The sequence below is a fragment of the Podarcis liolepis genome, assembly GCF_965112155.1.
Source record: "Podarcis liolepis genome assembly, chromosome: 4".
NCBI classification, from domain to species: Eukaryota; Metazoa; Chordata; class Lepidosauria; order Squamata; family Lacertidae; genus Podarcis; species Podarcis liolepis.
In genome coordinates, this window is record NC_139558.1 from 96,190,371 (window position 1) to 96,217,231 (window position 26,861).

At 47.2% G+C, this 26,861-nt stretch overlaps 1 protein-coding gene across 1 annotated transcript in view; it reads left to right on the forward strand.

Moving 5' to 3' along the window:
• Nucleotides 1–604: 604 nt before the first annotated feature.
• GAB2 (GRB2 associated binding protein 2) overlaps nucleotides 605–26,861 on the forward strand; it is a 147,148-nt gene continuing 120,891 nt past the window's right edge. The window contains exon 1 of the mRNA XM_083499613.1: nucleotides 605–1,225. Within this exon, the coding sequence (XP_083355739.1) occupies nucleotides 1,142–1,225 (84 nt within the window). The 5' untranslated portion in view covers nucleotides 605–1,141. The remainder of the gene's footprint in view (nucleotides 1,226–26,861) is intronic.

Genomic DNA, 26,861 nt, shown 5'->3' on the forward strand with positions numbered 1-26,861 from the left:
CGTGCAACCCAAAGCGTCTGTAACCCAAGGTATGACTGTACACATATAATCTTATTACGGTGGTACCTCGGGTTAAGTACTTAATTCATTCCGGAGGTCTGTACTAAACCTGAAACTGTTCTTAACCTGAAGCACCACTTTAGCTAATGGGGCCTCCTGCTGCCGCTGTGCCACCGGAGCACGATTTCTGTTGTCATCCTGAAGCGAAGTTCTTAACCCGAGGTACTATTTCTGGGTTAGCAGAGTCTGTAACCTGAAGTGTCTGTAACCCGAGGTACTACTGTAATTGCTTCCCAAACCACTTTTTATCTGCTTCTTATTTTTATCTGCAAGCTGCCTCCAGTCCCTGCAGGTCTAAATAAATATATCACAGTCTTTCTCCATGCCGTAATGATGCCCTTCCCAGCATCACTGATCAAATGTTTATTATTATTTTATTTATTATTATTATTATTATGATCATCCTTAATGCCGCTGTGGCTCTTTTCCCACGCGTCACCGATCACCGCGGCAACAACCAGGCGACTCCGCTCGGCCTTTTTTGGCAAGGCGCTCTGTTTCCAAACAAGTGCGTTTTTGGCCAGCCTGCCAGGTAGGCGGGGTGCGCTTGGAGAGGGTGGGGAGAGCGAGCTCCAGAGGCGGCGAGGAGTTTCCTGCTCGCCGAGCCGCCCAAGGGGTCGGTCGGGGAGCGCGCACGAGAGAGAGAGAGAAAAAGACAGAGCAAGGGCGCTCGCTCGCAGCATCATCTCTCGCTCCCTGCTCTCCCCTCTCCGGGAAGGGAAGCAGGAAGGGGGACTCTTCCCTCCCCAGGAAAGGCGAAGGAGGAGGACAACAGCCAGCCGGCAGAGACAGAAGCGCCACTGTGGTCCGGGGATGGAGAAGGAGGCGGCCCGGGGAGCAGCCGCCGGGGACGGATGGCTCTTTTGCGCTGCGGGCGGAGGCGCACAGCGCGCAAAGGGCGATCGGGAGATGGCGAGGGCCGGCGCCGCTGAATGGCCATTGTGAGCCGGAGCAGGCGGGCGAAGGCGCAGCCCAGAGAGGGCCAAAAGGAGGCAGGGAGGAGGAGGCGACCCGGCCGCGGGCCACTCGGCGCTGAGCTCCCGGAGCAGGCGGCCAGCGCCCCTGTGCGCCCCCGCGCAACATGAGCGGAGCCGGAGGCGGCGGAGAGGTGGTCTGCTCGGGCTGGCTGCGCAAATCGCCGCCGGAGAAGAAGTTGAGGAGATACGTAAGTCCGGAGGAGGAAGCGGGGCGGTTGGAAACAAACGGACAAGGAGTGTGTGTGTGTGTGTGTGAGAGAGAGAGAGAGAGAAACCGGGAGAGGCCGATCTGGGGCTGTGCCCAAGCGGGAGTCCAGGATTGTGTTTGTGTGTCTACAATTGCAACATCCAGAATTGTTTGGATGGGCGTGCGCAATTGCAAAGTCCTCGTTTGTTTGTGCGTGTGGTTCGCAAAAGTCCAGGATTGTGCATGTATAGCTACAAAGCCCTAGCAATGTGTGACTGCTAGGTCTTGGGATTGTGTGTCCATAATTGCAACGTCCAGCATTTTGTGTGTTTGTGTAGCTACAAAGTCCTAGTTTGTTTTGGGAAGGGGGGGGGATGCAAAGTTGCACCTCCAGAATTGTGTGTGTCAATTGCAAAGCTCAGGGTTGTGGGTCATCGCAACGTCCCGGATTGTGTACGTGTAATTGCAAAGTCCAGGAGTGTGTGTGTGTGTGTGCAGTTGCAAAATCTCGGCGCAAGCATGGATTCCCCCCCCCCCCCGCGCCTCGCCGCCGCCCCAATAGCTTGTCCTTAGTTGAAGGTTAGCTAGCGGTGAAAATGATCGAGGAGGGGGGCGAGCCGCGTCGCTGGGGTTGGTTGTGCAAACGGGATCGATCGTGTCCCGTGCAAGCTGTCATGAGCCCCGGTCCCAAACAAGAGAAAGGACGAGAGAGAGAGAGACTGGTTTGGGATCAGTTCGGAAAGCCAGCCTGCCTCCCTTCCTCCCGGTTCCTTCCCGCAGATCACACCCGTTTCTCCGCGGAGAAAAGCAGGTGCGGGGAGCAAATCAACCCAGCATTGTTTCCTAAAAGTCGGTGCTGCGCGCCTTCGCTGGATCGCACCCCAGTAGATCGCGGGGGGGGGGGTATGGCTTCGATTTTCCCAGCTTTTAATCCGGTGTAGGGGTGTGTTTCTAAGTAGGATGTTTGTATATCATCACAATGATTTTCGGCGGTTTCTCCTTCCCCCACCAATTCATCTGGTCCCTTTCCGTCTCTGCTTTCGAGGTCACTTCCAAAGGTGCGAATTCGGATCAGGGTTGGATCCGGGTGCGTAAGAACAGCAGTTAAGCACACACAACGCTTGCCTGGCTAGACTTTTAAAATAAATTTCGAGAGGGACTTATAAAAACGAAACAATTGGACGACAGACGACGGGGGGAGAGGCGGGCAAAGGCGAGCGCGCGTGGAAGCATCCCTTCCCACGCCGCTCCGGAGTGACTCCGGATCTCAGGGCGGAGCTGCGGATCCAAGCGGCGCTGGCTGGGCGTCGTCGCCAAGGTTGGCCTGGGCAGCAGCAGCAGCCGCCACCTGGGCGGAGAGCGGCTCGGCCTGTTCCCGGCTGCGCTGCTCCGGCTGCTACAGGTGCGGACTGGGAGGGGCGGCGGCGGCTTGTTTTCGCTGTTGGGGCTGGAGCGCTCCGGGAGCGTCTGGCTGCTGCGGGCGCGCCTCCGCCTCGGCCCGCCTCTGCGCGCCCCCTGGCGGCCTCGGCTGGGAACGCGCGCGGCCGGGTTCGCGCTGTATGAACCCGGTTCCGTCGGCCCGCCCCGTCTGCCACTGCCGATTTAAAGCGGCGTGGCGACGCAGGCAGCCCCAAACTCGGCCCTCCAGCTGTTTTGGGACTACAACTCCCATCATCCCTGACCACTGGCCCTGTTAGCTAGGGATGATGGGAGTTGTAGTCCCGAAACAGCTGGAGGGCCAAGTTTGGGGGGGGCTGCTTTAAGCATCCCACCTCATAGGGAGAATGGGGTCCCCATTTTTTAATATATTTTTTTCAAAAAAAAATTATTGGTTTTCACAATATTATAAACAAACACATAAGAAAAACAAACATAAATCATAGCCTTATTGGAAATTACACTTACTAACTTTGTTAAGTGACTTCCTTGCTTCCCCTTGGTTGAATTTCACTGCGTATCCTTCTAACGGTTTTCCAAATCACAATTCTTATAAAATTTAACTTAAACATTAACATCCTTAAATCTTCACGTTATGAAATTAAAGATATTAATTCATCACTTAACATAAATAAAATCCTAAGCCAATTAAGTATCCGCAAGCTGTTTTCAGTTAATTTAACGTAACATATTTAACTAAATAATCATTAAATTTAATCCACTCTTCCTGATACTCCTCCTCTTTCTGGTCGCGGATTCCCCCCCCCCTTTTTTTTTTTAGAAAAGCATTCAAAGTGCACAAATTAACCAAGATTTGATTCGATTTGTGGAATTTATATACCTGCAGGTCTTCCTGCCCCCTGTAATGTTTCCAAAAAAAGCTCAACTTGAGGGTCATCTACCCAACTGCTTGTAATCCAGGAATTTTTTTTGCCCAACGTGAACCTCGAACCCACGACCCTGGCTTTAAGAGTCTCATGCTCAGTGCTGCTGAGCTATATAGCCCTTTGGGAGGGCTATGGGTTCTCCCACCCCTGTGGGAGAGAGAACAAAAAACACATGCACAAAAAACAAACTTTGTGTTTGTTTGTCCCCGCCTTTGACGTAGAAAGAAGCTTGCCATTTCTGTCTCTCGACAGCTGTCTGTCAAGCAAAAATCCAGCATGCTGCTCTAGAGGTGGTCACTGACCAGCTTTTGTGGGATTTTGAGCAATGGTGATTTCTGGAGTCATTTCCCGCCCATCCCTCCAAAATGGAGGCCTCTGTGTTTGTGTATGCACACAAATTAAACAGCAGACAGTGGACATATTGTAGTATAGCTGTGTCGTTAAGCCATGTGCTCCAGTATGTGTGAGGAGCCGTTAGATATTTGTCATTGCTTGTTTGTGAAGAATTCCTTGTTGAGTCAATTCCTCTTGGTGTTTCTGAGGGCATTTTCTGTGTTGCTATACAATGCTAAAGTACCGGCCCTATTCTCATGATAAATGGAGGAAGGGGCAAAGAACCCCAGTTCCTTCTCCCTCTCTCTCCCCATCCCTGCACGGGATCTGGAACTGGCCTCAAGCTGAGGGATTATGACTCAGCCCGTCTGCAAAGTCTGCAACTCTTGGCTGCCACAGCTCTCCTCCGCTGACGGCGAAATTGCACCAGGTGATAGATGAAATTGCTAAGTCTCTGATGCTGTTAGTCAAGATGCATAGCCGGCTGTGCTGCTAAATTCTGGGGTTTGTTAGAAAACGGATCTGAAACTGCCAGAATTGTCATTCCTTGACACAAGTCTGCAGGCTGACCATGCCTGTATGGTGAGCAAAACAAAATAATAAAAAAATTCCTTCCAGTAGCACCTTAGAGACTAACTAAGTTTGTTATTGGTATGAGCTTTCGTGTGCATGCACACTTCTTCAGATACCTTCAGATTGTGCATGCACACGAAAGCTCATACCAGTAACAAACTACTGTATTTTTTGCTCTATAAGACTCACTTTTTCCCTCCTAAAAAGTAAGGGGAAATGTGTGTGCGTCTTATGGAGTGAATGCAGGCTGTGCAGCTATCCCAGAAGCCAGAACAGCAAGAGGGATCGCTGCTTTCGTTGCGCAGCGATCCCTCTTGGTGTTCTAGCTTCTGAGATTCAGAATATTTTTTTCCCTTGTTTTCCTCCTCCAAAAACTAGGTGCATCTTATGGTCTGGTGCATCTTATAGAGCAAAAAATACGGTAAGTTGGTCTCTAAGGTGCTACTGGAAGGAATTTATTTTATTTTCCCCCGACTACGGCAGACCAACACAGCTACCTACCTGTAACTAGATATATGGTGAGCAGTTTTGGTTGCCACTGTAGGAATGTTCAGGGAGGCAGGAGAGGATATATTGTTTATTAATATCCTTCCTAACTTGCGCTAGCAAGTTCCTTTACTTAGCAGAGTTCTACATTCTCCTTTAAAATGCACAGAGGATAACTGGTTGCAGGCTTGTGCAGTCTGTTTTAGACTGAATAGTACCTTCCTGGTAAGTTCCCTTAAATCCCTCTTAAAAGAATAAAGACGCCACAATCTTATTCAAAGTCAATGAAATAAGTTTACTTACATCTGGCAGAGCACATTGTCAGTGGCGTAGCGTGGGGGGTGCCAGGGGGGCCGGCCGCACCGGGCGCAACATGGGCGGGGGGCGCGCTCGCACTAGCAGCTCTCTGCCCCTACTAAAATCCACGGGTTAGGGAGCCTGCGCTTGCTCGGCTTGGCGAGGAGGTCGCAGAAGGAGAGCGAAGCCTTCTGCCGGGCAAAAAAAGGAGAGGAAGCCGGGCGGGCGGGCGGGCGGGCTGGCTGGCTGGCTGGCAGGGGTCTGGCTGCGCCTGCTGCTGCCATTGTTGCTGCTGCCAAGGCTTTGACAGCTTGGCGAAGCGGAGGGAGAGGAGCTTTATGGTAATTGTGGCTCTCTCTCCACTGGCCGCCTGGCTAGTGAGCCGAGCCGAGCAGGGAGTCTGGCGAGGGGGCGGGAAGAGACTTTTCCACCTCGCCTGGTCAAAAAGGAGAGCGGAGTCTCCTCAGGGCGCCCTCAGGCAGGGCAAGGCAAGCAGAGCGAGGAGGAGAGAGAGGGGAAGGGGGGGGGGGAAGCAGCCAGGAAACGCTGCGGTGTGGAGGAGGAATCAATTAAGGAGAGAAAGCGAAAGGAAAGAAAAGAGGCAGCTCCAGGAGAGCGCGGGGGAAAGAGAAGCCTCGCTGCTGCTGCTTGGGAGAGTAAATTACTGTACTTGCCTTGCCCCGGGTTAGGGGGCGCAAATTAATTGCCTTGCCCCGGGTTAGGGGGCGCAAATTACTTGCCTTGCCCCGGGTGCTGATAACCCACGCTACGCCGCTGCACATTGTAATCTCTGAAGGCAGACATAGTTACAAAGTATATTCATGTGGATCTATCCCATATGGCAGTGATGGCCAAACTTGGCCCTCCAGCTGTTTTGGGACTACAACTCCCATCATCCCTAGCTAACAGGACCGGTGGTCAGGGATGATGGGAATTGTAATCCCAAAAACAGCTGGAAGGCCAGGTTTGGCCAACACTGCCATATGGAGATAATCTCAGTGTCCTCTGTTGGCTGGAAGCCAACAGAGCATCTCTAGCTAAAAAAGCTGCTCCAACGACGGAGGAAGTCAAAAAGAGAGGGTGTGCAGTGTGCCTTGTATTTTTGTTACCTGGACAGGTAAGGTCAGGCCCCCTCTAGTCATATGCAAAGGAAGTATGTCCCAGCCAGGAGGAAACAGGAAGCTTTCGACTGGCTGCACCAAACATTCCCCCGCATGTCCACTCTAGGAAAATAAGGAATGTTGTACTTGACTGCTCCTTATGTATCACATCCCACAGCCACACCTCAAAAAGGGGATTACAGAGTGGGGAAAGGGGCGCAGAGGGGTGATGGAATTCATATCACCACCAGCTAAACATTGTGGTGTATCATGATGTCTGAATTAAGGATGGAAGAGGTGAACATCTCAATATCTGGTGTTCAACATTGCGATATCTTATTTTTTGGCGATCACTCGTAGCCATATAAGATTGTTTTCCGTAAACATGGTTTTAACATTTAGTCCGTGAGTGACTATGGAGGTCAATTCTGGATCCACACGTCCTTCCACAGTGGGGACATTGGTTCCCGGGCGGGAGTTGATCACGGTGTGGATTTGCCAAACCTGCCTTCCTCCTAGCACGTTTCTCCCTTTCGTCCTGCGTTCGAGTGTCTTCAAAGCCCATGACACCTTTGGTAAAGGCTGTTCTCCAGTTGGAGCGGCCGCAGACCAGTGTTTCCCAGTTGTCGGTGTTTATACTACAACACTGCGATATATCCGCCAGCTAAACATTGTGATATATTAGGATACCTGAAATAAGGATGGAGCTCCGTAGAGGCATTGGCCGGCTTCACAATTTGTCCTGCATCGTGATTTTGGCTGGCAATTTGCTTCCTCCTGTAGGAGGTTGCAGCGAGCTGAGTCAGCGCAGTTAACAAGGGCTGCAGGAAGCATCAGCTGGCTTCAGGGTTTTTCCCAAATTTTGGTTTTGGCATAGGGCACATGTGTCATGATTTGCGACATCTTGGCAGGTCAGAAAATGATGAAACCGATACCCCGATATGGACTTTGAGCCGGTTTTGGACGATACAGCGAAATATCTCCCAGCTCTAACATTCACATATTTACAAACTTCAGGATAAAACCTGTGAGATGGGTACGTTGCAGCCCCCAGATGGGCTGGAAGGTGAGCGAGGGCCTTAGCTGGGTTTTATCCTTCGTTAAGGCCTCTTCCAAGAATTAGATGCATTAGTGAAATGAGCGAGGCTCACCTTGGCTAGCCGGTGATGGAAGTCAACGCCCTGGTCTGGTGGCCTGGGAGTGAGCAGGGCTAAATGGCTTCTCGCGCCTGTCTAGGCAAGCAGATTAATGGCCATTCCTTGCCCTTGCCGCTCCTGTGATTTTTGCAGCAAGGTGTTTTCGCCCACTCCTCCTCGTATCCTTTGATCTCTTCCTTCGCCGCTTTCGCTTTCTTTCTCTTTATTATAAGAGACCTTTGCACCTCTGACGGGCAGCCTGCAGCCGTGGATCAACTTGTTCCTTTCCTTTGGGGAAGGAGGGGTCGAGATGGCGTGTTTTTGTCATTAGCATTAATTATTTAATGCCTGCCGAACTCTTTGAAGTGGCGAAGGGCTTTCAGAGTGCTATTGTTACAGCCCAGGAAGAGATCAAACGGGGGCTTGGAAGCCATAAAAGCAGAGCTGACCGGACGTGATTTTTTATTTAAAAAAATTCACGGCAACTGGGGCCTTGCAAACGTCGAAATAAACAGACAGGCCTTGGGAATCGTTCTTGGAAGATTGTGGGGAACTTTTGCAGGTGCGGAGATGGTGGCCATACCCCAGAAAGAGTGGGGGAAAGCAAAACAGGAGAACAGATTTGAGGTCACCGGATGCTTTAGTTGAGATTACTGCGTTGCAGGGGGTTGGACTAGATGACCCTGGAACCCACTTCAATTCTGTGATTCTCTGATTAGCAGAGAGTTGGGCCAGACCGAGATATTTTGCTGCCGGAGGCAGAACAACAACTGGCCCAGCACCACCACCAAATCCTACACGTGGAAACACCCCATCTGTACGTTTAAAACTCTGTGATACCGCTTTAACAGTCATGGTTTCCCCTGGAGAATCCTGGGAATTGTAGGTTCTTACCGGTGCTGAGGGTTGTTAGGAACCCCCTTGCAGAGCTTCAGTTCCCAGAGGCCCCTTCGAAGATGGATTGCATGTCCGGCCATTCTGGGAGAGGAATAGAGGTTTCCTAACAGCTCCCATTTTCACGAAACCCTCGATCGGCTGTCTGAGGCAGCCGCCTCACTCTGCCCATTGATAGGGCCGGCCCCTAGCATACAAGCGTGCTTCAGATCCAGTTCTTCCAAAGTGCACCTATTCTAGAAGCAAAGTATTGGGGCATACATATAAAGCTCGCTGGATTAGGCCGATGGCTCACTTAGTCATGTGATGCCGGTGGGAAACTCAAGTTGAAGCTGAGCGCAAGGGCAATTCTCCCCTCTAATTTGCCTAATCTTTTTCAAATCCATCTAAATTGGTGGCCTTCATTACCTCCTGGGGAAACAAGTTTAACTAACGCAGTATGCAAAGAAAGACTTTCTTTTACCTACCCTGACTCTTCCAGCATTCAGCTTCAACACATCTCTCTCTATTCACATTCTTCGTACCGTACAGAATTTTTTTATAAACTTCAGTCGTGTCTCCTTTTAGGGTGTTTGTTGTGGCGATGTGGTCTAAACCACTGAGCCTCTTGGGCTTGCCGATCAGAAGGTCGGCGGTTCAAATCACCGCGACTGGGTGAGTTCCTGTTGCTCTGTCCCAGCTCCTGCCAACCTAGCAGTTCGAAAGCACACCAGCGCAAGTAGATAAATAGGTATTCCTGTGGTGGGAAGGTAAACGGCATTTCCGTGAGCTCCAGTTTCCGTCACGGTGTCCCGTTGCACCAGAAGCGGTTTGCAGTGGTACCTCGGGTTAAGTACTTAATTTGTTCTGGAGGCCCGTTCTTAACCTGAAACTGTTCTTAACCTGAAGCACCACTTTAGCTAATGGGGCCTCCTGCTGCCGCCGCATCGCCGGAGCACGATTTCTGTTCTCAACCTGAAGCAAAGTTCTTAACCCGAGGTACTATTTCTGGGTTAGCGGAGTCTGTAACCTGAAGCGTATGTAACCTGAGGTACCACTGTAGTCCTGCTGGCCACATGACCCGGAAAGCTGTCTGTGGACAAGCACTGGCTCCCTCGGCCTGAAAGTGAGATGAGCGCTGCAACCCCATAGTCGTCTTTGACTGGACTTAACCGTCCAGGGGTCCTTTACCTTTACCCACACTTCTGCTTTTCCATGGGTCTGAGCAGTTTTCTGGGCACAGTTCCGGGTGTTTTTCCATCTGGCCACTCCTTTCCCTGAGAAAAACTGCTCTTTAGCTCTCAGTCGGAACAGGCAGCAATCTGCAGAAAACCCAATTGCTGTTTCCTCCAGTTGAGTGCTAAAGAAGGGTTTTCTCTGGGGCTGGGTGTGTGGATAAGCCTTCTCTCTGAACCGAAAAGTCCCAAACTTTGCAACTTTTCCTCCCAGGGGATTTGCTCCATCCCCTTTATCATTCTGGTCCCTGAGCAAAGAGCCCCAGACTGGCATTTGCCCCAAACCTGCTGCGACCCAGCTTTCCCCCAATCTAATGTTTTATAGACTGGGCAACTCCTATTGGCTCCAGTAAACATCGCCAAGCTGCTTGTGGCTGATGGGAGTTGTAGTCCAAAAATGGAGGTTAGTAAGCTGGGAAGGGGCTCCCATAACCAATTAGGTAAAGGGACCCCTGACCATTAGGTCCAGTCGTGACCGACTCTGGGGTTGCGGCGCTCATCTCGCTATATTGGCCGAGGGAGCCGGCGTACAGCTTCTGGATCATGTGGCCAGCATGACTAAGCCGCTTCTGGTGAACCAGGGCAGCGCATGGAAACACCGTTTACCTTCCCGCCGGAGCGGTACAGTGGTGCCTCGCAAGACGAAATTAATTCGTTCCGCAAGTTTTTTCGCCTACCGAATTTTTTGTCTTGCGAAGCACGAAATCCCATAGGAATGCATTGAAATTCAATTAATGCGTTCCTGTGGTCAAAAAAAGTCCAAACAATGCCAAATTTGGTACAACAAGAGTTTATTAAGTGCTCTTTAAAGTCACACATACTGTAAAGAGCATTTCAAAAATTGAAGGAACAATAAATTAAGTTTCTAAACATGACAGAAAAACATTTACAGTACATTTTCTAAGACTCTGGGGGACAACTCGAAGAAGGTTCCTCTTCCACTCTTTGCTTCTTGCTGAAGAACCCCCTCCCCAACTGTTCCCCCAGCCGCCCACCACACAGAAATTCAAATCCAGATTTTTTTAAAAAAAACAGCAGAGTGGCCCAATGGTCACAGAAAATCATAAAAATGCAGAAAAAAACCACACAAGCTTCCAGATTCTTGCAAACCCCTCCTCAACTGTTCCCCCAGCCACCCACCACACAGAAATTCAAACCCCTCCCCAACACCAAGTCTTTGAATTCCAAACACCCCAACCCAAAATCCAACCCCCCCAAAAAAAGTTTTAAAAGTTTAAAAGAAGTTTTGGAAAAGCTTCAAAAATCACCAAAGTCTTCAAAAACCTCAAAAAAGGCTACCACACCGCGTTCTATGAGTTGCTCCTCGAAGTCAAGTCACAACTGTATTAACAGTGTTAAGAAAAAGGAAACAAACTTGCAAGACATTTTCATTTTTCGTCTTGCGAAGCAAGCCCATAGGGAAATTCGTCTTGCGAAGCAGCTCAAAAACGGAAAACCCTTTCGTCTAGCGGGTTTTCCATCTTGCGAGGCATTCGTCTCGCGGGGCACCACTGTACCTATTTATCTACTTGCACTTTGATGTGCTTTTGAACTGCTAGGTTGGCAGGAGCAGGGACCGAGCAACGGGAGCTCACCCTGTCGCGGGGATTCGAACCGCTGATTTTCTGATCGGCAAGTCCTAGGCTTTGTGGTTTAACCCACAGCGCCACCCGTGCATTACAAATGATATAAAGAGATAGGAAGAACAAAATCCACAATGGGAGCCTGATGTTTACCTGCAAGTAGTCCCATTTACACAGAGCAAGGCTGTAGTGTTCCTTTGCACATAGATGCAAACTTGTAATGCTTTCTGTTGCTTCGCCGTTTCACGTTGGCTTCAAAAGACGTACATGTGTGGGTGTTTTCCTTTTAAAAAAATGGCAGAGAGTTCAACTACGCAGTAATAACAGAGAAGACGTTCGGTTTGAAAGCCTTCAGTCCCGGAACAATTACTTGTCAACGTTTGGGAGTCAAGTTGTTTGCAAAAATGACACTCTGTTGACTTTTATGCAAATACCTTCCTGAGGACGGATGGGTTTATGCAAATACAGTTTTTTTATCTCGTGGCTGCTGTCCAAGGGACAACTGTTAAAATGTCTGAGCACGTGTTATTTTGCAGGGAAGTCAGGCATGTGCGGGTGTACTTTTTCTGAAATCCAAAGGAGATGTTGTCAGGAAAGCATCAAATTAATATTGGAACACCTTTCTGCAAAACTATGAATCGCCCAGTAGCGTAAGAGTGGTGGATCAGGCCCACAGCCTGTTCTCACAGTGGCCTGGCAGAATTCAGCCCGCTAGCAGGACCTGAGTGCAAATTTCAGCGTTAAAAACTCATATATGTGTGTGTGTGTGTGTAAAAATATATACACATGCTAATCGCCAAATGGCACCTTAAATCTAGGTTATGGTTGCCACAAAGGAAGGTCTTGGCACCTTTTTTCTTTTGGCGGTGACATTTATTATTGTCATCATCATTATTTTTATTAGTTTCATTTCTGTACCGCCTTATATTTTAAAGAACAAAATCTCAAAGTGGTTTACAACACATTAGAACATCAGACAAAACAACCCAGAATAAAACGAATTAAAGCTCCAAGGAAAATATTTCAGATCCTTCTCTAAGTGATATTTTGCTTTCCCCATATTTATTTACCTCCTTAATCTATATAGCTGCCCCATAGCAGAAGTACTCAAGGAAACCCGTGTGGTACAGTGGTTAGGATGTTGGACTAGGACCTGGGAGAACAGGGTTCAAGTCCCCACTCGGTCATCAAGTTCACGGGGTGACCTTGGAGTCAGTCACAGCCTCTTGGCCCTACCTCACAGGGTCGTTGTAGGCATTCTCTGAGGAGGGGGGTGAACCATGTACTTTTTTTGGAGGGGGAAAAAGTGGGATAGAAATGCAATGAGTAAGCTCTTCTCCTGACCTGCTTAAGAAAACTGGAGGCACCAGCCAGATGGAGATGTTGGTTGTCAAACTAGCATCCAGAGATCTCTACGTCATCACAATTGGACCCGTGCCAGTCGCAAAACACACCTGACAATTTCCTTCTTTCTTTTTTATATAAATTTTCTATTAGTTTTTCAACATATCATTTCCAGCAATAATTAAATGTACTTTTACATCTTATACAATTTTTTTTGACTTCCATCAATCACATCTGAAAATTTTCCAATCTACTTAATTTACACTTCTTATTTTCACTATTACATTTAAATCTCATAGCTAGTATCTCTCTTCTTTCTCTTCTTTGCAATATTTCATATATTTCTCCTCACAAAACTACTAACGTAATTTGTTGATTACAGTTGCTCGTCAAATAATTCGTACATTTCTTTCAATCTTATGTAAATCTCTGGTCACGCAGGTTTCGAATCCTTCCTGTCATTTTATCCAATTCTGCGTAGTCTATTAATTTTGTCTGCCATTCTTCTTTCAACACATGACAATTTCTTAACACCGAGTGCAACAGCACTGCGCTTCCGAGCAACGGGCGTTCAGAAACATCCTGCCTTCAACACTCACATCTCTACCTGCAAAACTTTGTGTCAAATGGCAGGTGAAAAGAAATAGAGGGAGAGGGCTGTCTTTGCTTGTGGGTTGACCATCTGGGTGGCTTCTTGGTTCCTGAAATTTGTTCTGATTGGGCAGATAAAATATCGCAGCTGGAAGTCTACAGGATGTGTTGCTAGTGTGTGAAAACAGTCAAGATCCTCAGGAATGCACCTCCATCGTAGTCCTCAGGCATCTTCACTTGGTCTCAAGTGGCCAATAAAGGTTAAGGTAAAGGGAACCCTGACCATTAGGTCCAGTCGTGGCCGACTGGGGTTGCGGCGTTCATCTCGCTTTATTGGCCGAGGGAGCTGGCATACAGCTTCCGGGACATGTAGCCTGTGGGAAAATGGTTGTTTGTACATAAGAGCATGAGCAAAGTTCTTATTATTGCAGGGTGATTTTGTAGCAGGAGGCATTGTTTGCAGCATGAACAGCGCGTGGACACCTCATGCAATCTTAATGATTGGCTCACGTAGCATAGCCTGATGTACTATGGGGTCTGGTGTGATGACCTGATGCCCATATATGGGCTCTCTTTGTCTGCGGGCAAGGGCAGAAGTTGCATTCTTCTTGTTGTTACTTTTGGAGTACGGAACACAATAAACGTTGGGCTGCAGAAGTCAGACTTTTCACCCATCTTCGTGTGAGACTGATTATTTATCGATAGCGAGCAGGTTCTCGTCAGTAGCCAGCATGACTAAGCCGCTTCTGGTGAACCAGATTAGTGCACAGAAACACCATTTACTTTCCCGCTGGAGTGGTACCTATTGATCTACTTGCACTTTGACGTGCTTTCGAACTGCTAGGTGGGCAGGAGCTGGGAACGAGCAACGAGAGCTCACCCTGTCGCGGGGATTCGAACTGCCGACCTTCTGATCGGCAAGTCCTAGGCTCTGTGGTTTAACCCACAGTGCCACCCGCGTCCCCCAAGTGGCCAGTAGCCAGGTGCAAAATGCGCCGGGCGAATTTCGAACACAGCTCCAAACCTTCCGGAGGGCGCCAGGTTGGCAAAGCCTGATCCAGACAGCATCAGCTCCCGGGAGCGGCCTGTGTGCTGTTTTGCTTCCGTGGACCTTTTCAGAGGATGGGACGCAGCTGCTGGTTCTGCTCCCCGACATCGTGACATCACATCCCCGACCCTTGACCTGCCAAACAATGAGCTGCTTCATTTGGGTATCATCCTGTGCTCTTCCCGTTGGAAACTCAAAACTGACTGACTGTGCAGCCTACACACTGAAATGTGGGGGTGGGGGAAAGGAAAGGAGGGAAGAAGGATGGGAAGAGAATTCGAAGCGTAATCAGACCGTACAATTCAAAAGCCATGTTTTCCCTTCTGGCTTCCTGCAGGTCTGGGAGACAGTTCCTGAGCATCGCGTTTTAAAGCTGCCAAGAAGCTGCTCAAAATATATTTTGATTTTAAAGGAGTGGGGGGGAAACAACCCAAATGTCAATCATGGCGGAAGCAGTGTGCGCAGGGACCGCTTCCAACAGCATTCGCCTTATGGAAAAGGTTTTAAAATTGTGTTTTGGAGGAGGAAAAGTCGTAGGCGCTCACATGGAAAATGTAGCCTTGGGAGTTGGGAGTCCACGTGAATTTTTATGGGATGGCAACCAGCAGGAACACCCAAGAAGGGGGGCTGGGGTGGGGCAGGCTGTGTTCAGGTGCCAGTGATGTGTGGACCCTGCCAAATGCCCCCCAAATCTTCCCTAGGCTTCCTCCACCATCAGAACCTTCATGGAGCCAGGAGAAACATAAAATTGTAGAGTTGGAAAGGGTCCCGGGGTCATCTAGTCCAACCCCCTGCAGTGCAGGAATCTCAGCTAAAGCATCCATGGCAGATGCCATCTAGCCTCTGCTTAAAAACCTCCAAGGAAGGAGAGTCCATCACCGCCTGAGGGCATCTGTTCCACTGTTGGTGTTGTTTAGTCATGTCCGACTCTTCGTGACCCCATGGACCAGAGCACGCCAGGCACTCCTGTCTTCCACTGCCTCCCGCAGTTTGGTCAAACTCATGCTGGTAGCTTTGAGAACACTGTCCAACCATCTCGTCCTCTGTCGTCCTCTTCTCCTTGTGCCCTCCATCTTCCCAACATCAGGGTCTTTTCCAGGGATTCTTCTCTTCTCATGAGGTGGCCAAAGTATTGGAGCTTCAGCTTCAGGATCTGTCCTTCTAGTGAGCACTCAGGACTGATTTCCTTCAGAATGGAGAGGTTTGATCTTCTTGCAGTCCATGGGACTCTCAAGAGTCTCCTCCAGCACCATAATTCAAAAGCATCCATTCTTCGGCGATCAGCCTTCTTTATGGTCCAATTCCACTGTACAACAGCTCTTACTGCAGGAAAGTTCTTCCTGGTGTTTTGTGGGAATCTCCTTTCTTGTGACTTGAAGCTGTTGGTTCGAGTCCTACCCTCCAGAGCAGGAGGAGAAGAGGCTTGCTCCATCATCCGTGGGACAGCCCTGGAGATATTTGAAGATGGCTGTATCTTTCCCTTTTCCAGGCTAAACATACACAACTCCTTCAACCGTTCCTCATATGGCTTCATTTCCAGACCCTGGATCATCTTAGTTGCCCTCTTCTGCACACGTTCCAGCTTGTCAACATTCTTCATAAATTGTGGTGCCCAGAATTGGACACAGTACAGTGGTACCTTGGGTTAAGAACTTAATTCGTTCTGGAGGTCCGTTCTCTTAACCTGAAGCACCACTTTAGCTAATGGGGCCTCCCGCTGCCACCACTGCGCAATTTCTGTTCTCATCCTGAAGCAAAGTTCTTAACCCGAGGTACTATTTCTGGGTTAGCGGAGTCTGTAACCTGAAGCGATTGTAACCCAAGGTACCATTGTATTCCAGGTGTGGTCTGCCTAAGGCAGAGCAGGGTGGTACTATTACTTCTCCTTGACCTGGGCCCTAGACTTCATTCTTGAGAAACCGGCTTCTTCCAGGAAGAGCAAAACTGCCCCATTTCACTCGTCTTCCTTCTAAGATCTCACAATATAGCAACCGGACTCCCCCGTGGAGTGTGCTCTGAAAGCAGCCGGCGCATGAAGTCCGTGTGCACCTGGTCTCATTGAGAAACATATCGCTGACGAGACAGAAACAAGTGCTGTCAGAGCTGTTCCCATCTACCTGCTGCGATAGATCGCCCAGCCGCACGTGTTTCCAAGCCCTGCTTTGCGCTCAAGGAAAGTCATGTTCATTTTTAGCTCTGGATTCGCTGCTCACGATGGGTCACGCTCAGGACTGAGCATGAATGATTTATCTTCCTCCTGAGTCCGAGTGCTCTATAAAAGACATTTAAGGGCATGCCGGAGGAATTCGTACCATGGAGAAAACGTAAAAGGAACCAAACGTTCTCTTAAGGGCAGCTCCAGATTATTATTATTATATATTCAATTTATATACCACACTTTTATCAAAAGATCCCATACAACATTAATACAGAACATCAGTGATAGAAACATAATGAAAAACCTACTGACAGACGTCATTTACTGACCTTATTCAGCATTTTTCCCGATTTGCTTGGGCAGAGCTGACACAGTAGTTTGTGTACATCTGATATTTACTGAGCATGCGTTCGGATTTGTTTATGGGGCTGGTATATGACAGACGGCATTCACCTTAATTTGCTTTTGGGGTGTTCTACGCATCTTCCCATTAATCATTCATTTGTCCTAGACTTTCCCGCGCATGTGGGGGGAAGTTTTGTTGGGAGTTTTTGCTGCTATTATTGATAGTAATTTTTCGGTATCTTTGTTTTTATGTGGAAATCGTTCAGTTTGGTTATGTGGTTTGTGATGTGTTTTATTTATTTTTATGACTGCTTTGCTATGTTTGTAATTATGTAAATATTTTCATATTGTAAGCCGCCTTGAGCGTTGTTTTAACTGTGGAAAGGTGGCATTCAAGTAAAATGATGGTGATGTGGTGGAGTCTCCTTCTTTGGAGGTCTTTAAGCAGAGGCTTGACAACCATATGTCAGGAGTGCTCTGATGGCGTTTCCTGCTTGGCAGGGGGTTGGACTCGATGGCCCTTGTGGTCTCTTCCAACTCTGATTCTATGATTCTATGATTTTGGAATACCGTATTTTTTGCTCTATAAGACTCACTTTTTCCCTCCTAAAAAGTAAGGGGAAATGTGTGTGCGTCTTATGGAGCGAATGCAGGCTGCGCAGCTATCCCAGAAGCCAGAACAGCAAGAGGGATTGCTGCTTTCACTGCACAGCGATCCCTCTTGCTGTTCTGGCTTCTGAGATTCAGAATATTTTTTTTCTTGTTTTCCTCCTCCAAAAACTAGGTGCGTCTTGTGGTCTGGTGCGTCTTATAGAGCGAAAAATACAGTCGTTTTTTGTCTTTCTTTTCTTTCTTTCTTTAGGTATATCTATTTTGTATATAAACTTTGTATACATGTTGAAGTTCATATTATAATAAGCCATGTAATGTAATATGACAATGTATACATATGTAACACAAGAATGTTAATAAAAAGAAATAAAGAAGAAGAAAAGGGGGGGAATATATGCTCCATAGCCAAAATCTGTTGATTAGCTCAATCTAATGCAGAGTTATCTAATCCTTTTTTATGCTACCTAAGACAAAGACCATAAACCACATCATGCACTGGTGGTATTATTATTATTATTATTATTATTATTATTTATTTGGCATGCACCATCCTGATTTTTTTAATTGATTTTTTTTTAATGGCATCTGGCTATTGGCCACTTGTGACCATGGATGGTCCAGGATGGCACTGGACATCACCATCTGGAGGTGCTTGCCTGGGGATCCTGACTGCTTTCACATGCTAGCAACACATCCTGCCGTATCCTGTCCATGATATTTCGCCTGCCCAATTTCAGGAACCAAAACGTCGTGTTGAAAAACACGACTTTCGAGACGTCTGCCCCCCCCCAAAACGGCAACTAGGCGTTCCGTTTTGCCGACGGTAACCCTGGTTTAAGGAGCCATTTGGCCCCTAACTTATATATCTTGAGTTTCTAACACTGGTTTCCTTCCCTAACGAAAACCCACCCAGCGCAGAGTTTTCTTCCTTTTTAGCTTGGGGGAGGGGAAAAGGCAGTTTAAGAGGTGGCATGATAAGAAGCTCTGAAATTACGCACAGCATTGAGAAATTGGGCAGAAATAACTTTCCTCCCTCTCCTAATGTGGGCATCCAGAGATGCTGAATGTTGGAAGATTGAGGAAAGATAAAAGAGCATATTTCTTCACGTATTTTAAACTATGGGACTTACTCCCCAGGAGGCAGTGACGGCCACCAACGTTTGGCTGGTCTTTAAAAGCAGATGTTATTTATTTACAGCTTTTCTCTTCCACCTTTTACTGTATTTTTTGCTCTATAAGACTCACTTTTTCCCTCCTAAAAAGTAAGGGGAAATGTGTGTGCGTCTTATGGAGCGAATGCAGGCTGCGCAGCTATCCCAGAAGCCAGAACAGCAAGAGGGATTGCTGCTTTCACTGCGCAGCAATCCCTCTTGCTGTTCTGGCTTCTGAGATCCAGAATATTTTTTTTCTTGTTTTCCTCCTCCAAAAACTAGGTGCGTCTTGTGGTCTGGTGCGTCTTATAGAGCGAAAAATACGGTATCACCCAAGGTGCTCAGGGTGGCGGTCGTGGTTCACCCCCTTCCTCATCTAATCTCCACAACAACCCCTACTCCAAAATCCCACAAACCCCCTAGACGCAATCAAAAAACAATGGGAGAATGACATAGGCTATGAGATTAACCCCACTCAATGGACCAGAATGTGGTCTAAACCCCCCTATAAATCCATATCAATGAAAAGAAAAGAACTCACTCTGAAACTCACCTACAGGTGGTACCTAACACCAAGAAAACTAGCGCTAATATGCCCAGGAACCTCACCAAAATGCTGGAGAGGGTGCACCTCCACAGGCACATACCTCCACATGTGGTGGGAGTGCCCCAAAATCCAACTAATCTGGAAAACAGCCGTACGAGAAATATGTAAAATAACTCAGCAGTTATTAGACATCACCCCGGAATTGGCCCTCCTAAACATCTTCCAAGACAACAATGCCCATTTACACCACAAAGCACTCATAACCCACCTACTTTCAGCAGCCAGAAACACCATAACCAGACACTGGAGAGACCTGTCAGGAGTAAGCATGGACCAATGGTACCAAATAGTATGGGAAACAGCCCTACTAGAAAAATTAACCGATAAACTGAAACTGACACGGGGACAAACAGAAGAAGACGCCTTCACCCCGGTATGGCTCCCCTTTATCACATACACAGCCCAATAAGACAGTGACAATAATCCACCAACAGCATACAAATCAATACAGTGGTGCCTCGCAAGACGAAAAGAATCCGTTCTGTGATTCTCTTCGTCTAGCGGTTTTTCGTTTTGCGAAGCAAGCCCATTGACGGATTAGCGCTATTAGTGCTATTAGCGGCTTTTAGCGGCTTATCGGATCAGCTTATCGGATCGGCTTATCGGATCAACCTCTCTCCCTACCAAAGAAACACAAGCGAACAGCAGAGAACCGGCACGAGCAACGCTGACACCAAACCCTACATACATTAAGCAAAATAGAAACATCGCCCCCCAACCCCAACCCCACCCTCACCCTCACCCATCTTCCCCCTAATGCCTCAACAAATGAAACGGATTTGTAAAAATGTTACACGGAAAAAATACGAGAGACATTACACATACTTCTGTAAAACAAGAAAATCTTTAATAATAATACTAATAAAAACAACCCTGTCAGACAAATCGGTGGAGGAAAAGGCTATCCGCTATGAGCCCGGCTTCGGCTGGGGAGGGCAAGATATAAATAAATTTATTATTATTATTATTATTATTATTATTATTATTAGTACTACTACTACTACTACTACTACTACTACTACAGTGGTACCTCGGGTTAAGTACTTAATTCGTTCCGGAGGCCGTACTTAACCTGAAACTGTTCTTAACCTGAAGCACCACTTTAGCTAATGGGGCCTCCTGCTGCCACCGCGCCGCTGGAGCACGATTTCTGTTCTCATCCTGAAGCAAAGTTCTTAACCTGAAGCACTATTTCTGGGTTAGCGGAGTCTGTAACCTGAAGCGTATGTAACCTGAGGTACCACTGTATTATCAATGGTTGGCGGCAGCAGTGCTTCTGAAACTGCAGGAGGGGGGTATTATGTATTCCAGGGGTTCGCAACCGAAAGGGCGACCTGACGCAAAGAGTTTTGGTTCCTGAGCCCTCCTCAGTTGTGTATTCACCGATTGCACTTGTTGCCTGGTGTGATGAAGTGTCTTAAGCGCCCAGTATTTTGGTAACCGAATTGAAGCAAAATGGAGGGCAGGTGATTACATTTCACCCCTTCGCAGCGAGGGATTTCTATATTCTTGTTTCCTCACACGTCTGTGGATTTTTACACAACGCAGGGTTTTTCCATCATCTTAACGTCGCCCATCGATTGCCAGCTGGCCTGACCTAAATTCCTGCCCTTTTTATTTCAGGCGATTGGCTTTCAAGCTAGGAATTCATTGTTTGTTTGTTTGTTTGTTTGTTTGTTTGTCTGTCCGTCCGTCCGTCTGTCTGTCTCTGTTTGCTAGTTAGTTTCTACTTCGGCACGAATTAGCAAAGTAACCTAAGACAAAAACCTGTTCGTATGTTTACCTCAGGACAAAATTTAATCCGAATTTCCCTTATTCCAGAAGATGCCCTCAAGTGTATGAATAAAAACAATGTTCAATTGTTATTTTAGGATTGTTTGTGTGTGTGTGTTTAGCGATTCCTGTTTTGTATCTTTAAGCTGCCTTGATTCCTGTCTGGGGAAAAGACTGGGTATAAATAAATATATAAGATGGAGGATGGAGAGGAGCATCAGAAAATTTTTACCTATTGCAAAAAGGTAAAAAAAAAATTTTTGCATCGATTGCTCTGCCAACCTTTCGTCTCTAGCCCAGCCCTCCCTGGCAGGTGTGGCCCCCGGGAGGTAGCCCAGAAGGGAATTTGGCTCTCAGGCTGAAAAAAGTCCCTCACTGGTGATCCACCAGGAACCCCTGAACCCCTGTCATCGAAATGCAAGAGGATTGCAAAAAAATCCTAGTCCATGTCCCAAACAACCTGTTCTAGGGCTTCTTCCAACTCTACAATGCTGTGAGTCGATGACATATTCCGGCCAGGCAAGAGCAGCCTAGAAGGATGCAAAGTTTGGCTGGGGAAGGAAGGGGACAGAGGACCCTTCCCCCCTCATTTGGAAATGTACTCAATTTCCAAAAGGTCCCTTTAAAATAGGAAGTTGGAAGGCCGCTACTTAGCTCTATAAATAAGTATTTTCTTAAAGTTTATTTGCATAAGTGAATGCAAAGGGGTGGTTGTTGTTTTTTAAAGCATCCAGATTGTATGTTGCCCAGAACACTGAGCAAAAAGGCCACATTTTGGTCCTCAAAACTTCCGCAACGAAGGCACTTTTAGTGTTTGGTCTGTGACTGTAAATAACACTTCCCAGTATGACTAAGGAGCAAATTGGTGATTCTGCCAAAGTGCGCGCGCTCTCTCTCTCTCTCTCTCTCTCTCTCTCTCTCTCTTTCTCATTTCTGTTTTGTCTCACAGAGCAAGCGGGTGATTCAAACTACACTGACAGCCGTTGTTGATGGTTTTGTTTTGTTTTGTTTTTTGGCCTTTTTTCGGAAACAGCCCATGCAGAGGAAGGAATCAATTTGGATAATGAGAGAAGTGGTGTAACAGCACACAACAAGAGTTCAGGCTGGCCTGCCAGATCTGCGTAGTGGAGGGGAAGGATGAATGAAGCAATTTGGATTAGGAGTTGATTTTAATCTGTTTTTCTCTTCTCTTCAAATCCAGCTCAAAGCAGTTGGGAACGCAGGGCCGAGCAAAAGAATCGGCTGCTGAGCCCTAATTAAGCATGTGCACAGTGATGCTTAATGCAATTTCAGTAATCTGGTTTGAATAAAACCATGTTTCTTTCTGTGTGTGTGTTTGTGTGGTCAAGCCAAGAGAACTCTTAGCTAGAAGGAGCTTGGGACTGATTTATCAGAATGTTTCAACTGCCGTGAGGGTAAAGTTTTTCTCCTGCTGGTATCCCCACCCTCCCAAAAAGGTGTGTTCGTTTTTGTTTTGTTATCCATCACTTTCCGCAAAAAAGAATTGTCTCGAGGCAGCTTGCAAGCGCCTAGGACTTGCCGATCGCATGGTCGGCGGTTCGAATCCCCGCGGCGGGGTGCGCTTCGGTCGTTCGGTCCCAGCGCCTGCCAACCTAGCAGTTCGAAAGCACCCCCGGGTGCAAGTAGATAAATAGGGACCGCTTACCAGCGGGAAGGTAAACGGCGTTCCGTGTGCTGCGCTGGCTCACCAGATGCAGCTTGTCACACTGGCCACGTGACCCAGAAGTGTCTGCGGACAGCGCTGGCTCCCGGCCTATAGAGTGAGATGAGCGCACAACCCTAGAGTCTGGCGAGACTGGCCCATACGGGCAGGGGTACCTTTACCTTTACCACTGTATAGGCATAGGCAAACTTGGCTATCCAGATGTTTTGGGACTACAACTCCCATCATCCCTGACCACTGGTCCTGTTAGCTAGGGATGATGGGAGTTGTAGTCCCAAAACATCTGGAGGGCCAAGTTTGCTCATGCTTGATTTAGCCTCTTGCTTAAACGCACGGGGCAGTAGGCAGTAAGAAAGCTGGCAGTCTCTATAAATAATTTATAGTGAATTGGAAAAAAATGTTTAAAATACTTTTCCAAAAAGCCACCAAAAAAAGGAGTCCTTTTTGTTGGGGATAATTCAGACGGAAATTCCCAGGTGTCGGTTTGAAACCCCATGATGGGGTGAGTTCCCGTTCCTCTGTCCCTGCTCCTGCCAACCTAGCAGTTCAAAAGCATGAAGTGCAAGTAGATAAATAGGTACCGCTCTGGCAGGAAAGTAAATGGCATTTCCGTGTGCTTCTCTGGTTCTCCAGAAGCGGCTTAGTCATTCTGGCCACGTGACCTGGAAGCTGTACGCTGGCTCCCTTGGCCAATAAAGCGAGATGAGCGCCGCAACCCCAGAGTTGGTCACGACTCTCCCCAGAGTTGGCGCACTTCTCCCCAGTGCCAGCCTCCAAACCAGGTCAAGGAACAGCGGGATGGTGGCGCTGCGCCTCCCCGCTGTCCCCTGAGCTTGTGGGGCTGGCCGATGTCTGACCGAAGCGCGGGGCGCTCTGCTTCAAGGCACCCTGCGCGCCGGGTGGCAGGCTGCTATCCGCAGCCTAGGGAGCCCTGCGGGAACTCCCGCCGGCTCCCCAGGCTTGCTGATAGCTTCCTGAAGCCTGGAGAGCGAGAGGGGTCGGTGCGCACTGACCCCTCTCGCTCTCCAAGCTTCAGCGAAAGCCTGTATTCGCCCCATAGGACGAGATTTCCCCTTCATTTTTGGAAGGGGAAAAGTGCGTCCTACAGGGCGAAAAATACGGTATTTTAAATGGTAAAATAGAGAACTTTATAAAAATTATACACACACACACACACAGTTGGCAGTTCCACCTGCCGCCATCTTAAGAGTTCATTCTCAGGTCGACCGGTGTGTCTCATTTGAGGCACACTGACCTCTCCAACTTTGACCTTTTTTATTATTAGTGGCATGTTGCTTAATTCAAATGAAGTGGGTGAGAGGGCTTTTTCTCCCAATTCTGTAATTAGGTGACTCTGGAGTTAAAAATTAACCTGTAAAAAAAGAGCTTTTAGGAGTCTGCCCCTCCCCCTCTTTAAAAGCAATTAAATCAATGAGCACATAGCCCCCTCCACAATCGCCTTGGCAGCTCGTATTTTGGAAAGTTTTCCATCTCTCTCTTTAACCGTTCGGGATGTAACTTTAGTTCAGAAGGCTAATTGCAACCGTTTCTACAGTAGCCCAGACCCGTAAGCGGAGAGTCTTCAGGGACTATCCTCATTTGACTTTTCTCTCTGCATTCATATTAGAAATAAGCACACGGTGAATTGTGCTTCTGAAATATACTCGGAGTCGAGAGTGGATTTCATGCTCTTTATTCAGCTCATAGTGGTGAGGAGGAATGAAAGTTCCCCCCCCCCTAAGTATCTGCTTTATATACATTATTTACACAATGGGCTGCACGTGATTGGCTAATTCCGGAATTCTCCTGTAGGCCAATCAGGTTGTGGATTCACTTCCATCTGGAGCTGGATTGGGTGGCTCCTTCAGCCCAATCATACTGCTGCATTGTTCTAGGACCAATCAGACTGCTGTATTCTGAATCCTATTGTTCTAGGACCAATCAGACTGCTGCATTCTAGATCCTGTTGTTCTAGGACCAATCAGACTGCTGCATTTTGGATCCTGTTGTTCTAGGACCAATCAGACTGCTGCATTTTGGATCCTATTCAACTCAGTACATAACAGCTTCCCTTTCCTTCGTGTTTCCTTCACCTCTTATTAGTGTCAATGAGCTTTTCGAGGCTCAAGTTAATTCTGCTGGAGCTGACATTTACCTGTGGGATGTAATCCACTGGGAGCAGTCAAGTACAACATTACCTGTTTTGCTAGAGTGGACATGCATGGGGATGCTGGTCCAGCCGGTCAAACTTCCTGTTACACCTGGGTGGAGCATCCTTCCTAGCATGTGACTGGTAGGTGGGCGTGACCTTTCCAGACCTGGTAAAAGGCCAAGTCACGCAGCAACCTCTAATCATCTTTTTTCGTCCCTCAAACATCCTGATTCACCTGGACTGCACTGCTGGCAGCCAGCCAGCAGTCTCCCATATGGGGTAAACCTGTTTATACATGTTTGTAACTTTTAAGCCAAAAGCCTGCCTTCAGAGATCACACACTGCTCTGCCTGATCGTGAGTAAAAACTGCTTTTTATTACTTATGAATAAGACTGTGGTGTCTTTATTCTTTCAGGAGGGCTCAAAGGGGTCTTACCAGGAATAATAGAACATACAGTGGTACCTTGGTGCTCCAACTTTTTTATTTTTTAAAATATTTTTTATTGCTCAATTTCCACATAACAAATTATCAAACCATATAATCACATACATTATTTTTCCCCCTTTCCCCCTCCCCCCCACCAAGGACTTCCCTCAGATCCTCTCCCTGATTTCTCTTCACATATTTTCTCTGCATATTATAAAATTGTACATATCCTTACATATCTATCATTCATGTTATCAACCAATAAATTTGTGTATGTTTATTCAAAACCTTCCAAGGAGTCCAGTTCATTTTGTTGTCTTTTTAGATAGTTTGTAAAAAGTTCCCTTTAAGGAGGAATGGGTTCTCAAACTTAATCCGTTCTGGAAGTCCGTTCCAAAACCAAAAGCATTCCAAAACCAAGGCGCGCTTTCCCATAGAAAGTAACACAAAATGGATTAATCCATTCCAGACTTTTAAAAACAACCCCTCAAACAGCAACTTAACATGAATTTGATGCATAAAATGAAAGCAATAAACAACATACTGCATTCACACAATCAGTAGCTGAACTGGGTTCCACACAGTCACAATAACAAAACAAAAAAGAGCCACAAAAACACAAAATAAATAGCAAAAACAGACAAGACACCTCAGCGTAACACTCAAAATGGAAGTGTGACACTCAAATCGGAAGCATAACACTCAAAACGGAACACATTCGGCTTTCGGAAAAAGTTCGCAAACCGGAGCACTTACTTCCGGGTTTGCAGTGTTCAGGTTCCAAGTTGTTCAAGTACCAAGGCGTTTGAGAACCAAGGTACCACTGTGTCTCAATCTGGGCAAGCCAAATTGAACTGCTTGTTGTTTTAAGAGACTCACACGAGTTGGCAGCCAGCTTTCTGCTGTGGAAGAAGGGGAATCCACTCTGCTAAGTGAAGAAACTTGTTAGCGCAAGTTAGGAAGGATATTAATAATCAATATATCCTCTCCTGCCACCCTCAACATTCCCACATTACCTGCCTGATGCGTCTGCAGGCATGCATAGGCTCCTTCTGGGTTAGTGAGAGCATCTTTGGTTCCCACCCTGCACACAGCTCTCACCTGTGGCTCCTAGAAGCTGCCACACCATGGGAAAAGGCTTCAGCTGGCCGGCTAAACCAGGTGAGGGACTTCCTTTGCATGCAAAGATAAAATCTGGCAGCTTGAGTGGACGAGACCCAATAGTGGGTCCATCGGTCAAGGAGGCGGTTTCTGCACGTGCTGTAGAGCGAAATGAGGGGCTCGTTAAACTGGGAAGGTAGCCCATCTAGGAGAAGGGAAACTCTAATGCTAAACCTCCTTGCGGGATAAAAAGCAGCAGGGTGGATTTGGTTTAAATCAAATTGATTTAAATCACTAGTCAGTAAGACTTGATTTAAATCTTTTTCTTTTCTTTTTTGCAGAAAGGCTCATTCTTTGTCGGTATCATCTTAATATTTACAACCAGAGGAAGGTTTCGTTTTTGGAATAATAAATTTTCAGAGTAGCTTTTGTGGTCATATCAAAAATTACTGATTTGGTTATACTGTTAGAAATACATAGACATGGGAAAACCGAAGCAGGGAAGTTCGGGCGTGAAATTGTGCAGGGTAAATAAGAAGATAAAAAAGGTTGAATGTTAAAGTTTAAGTTTTATTTAATTTTGTTTTGTTTTTGAGAATCAATAAAAAAGTAACAAAACAAAAAAAGAAATACATAGACAGATAATTATGAAATTATTGTGAGGCTTAATAAGTTAACTGTTTATATTTGGACAACTTTTCTG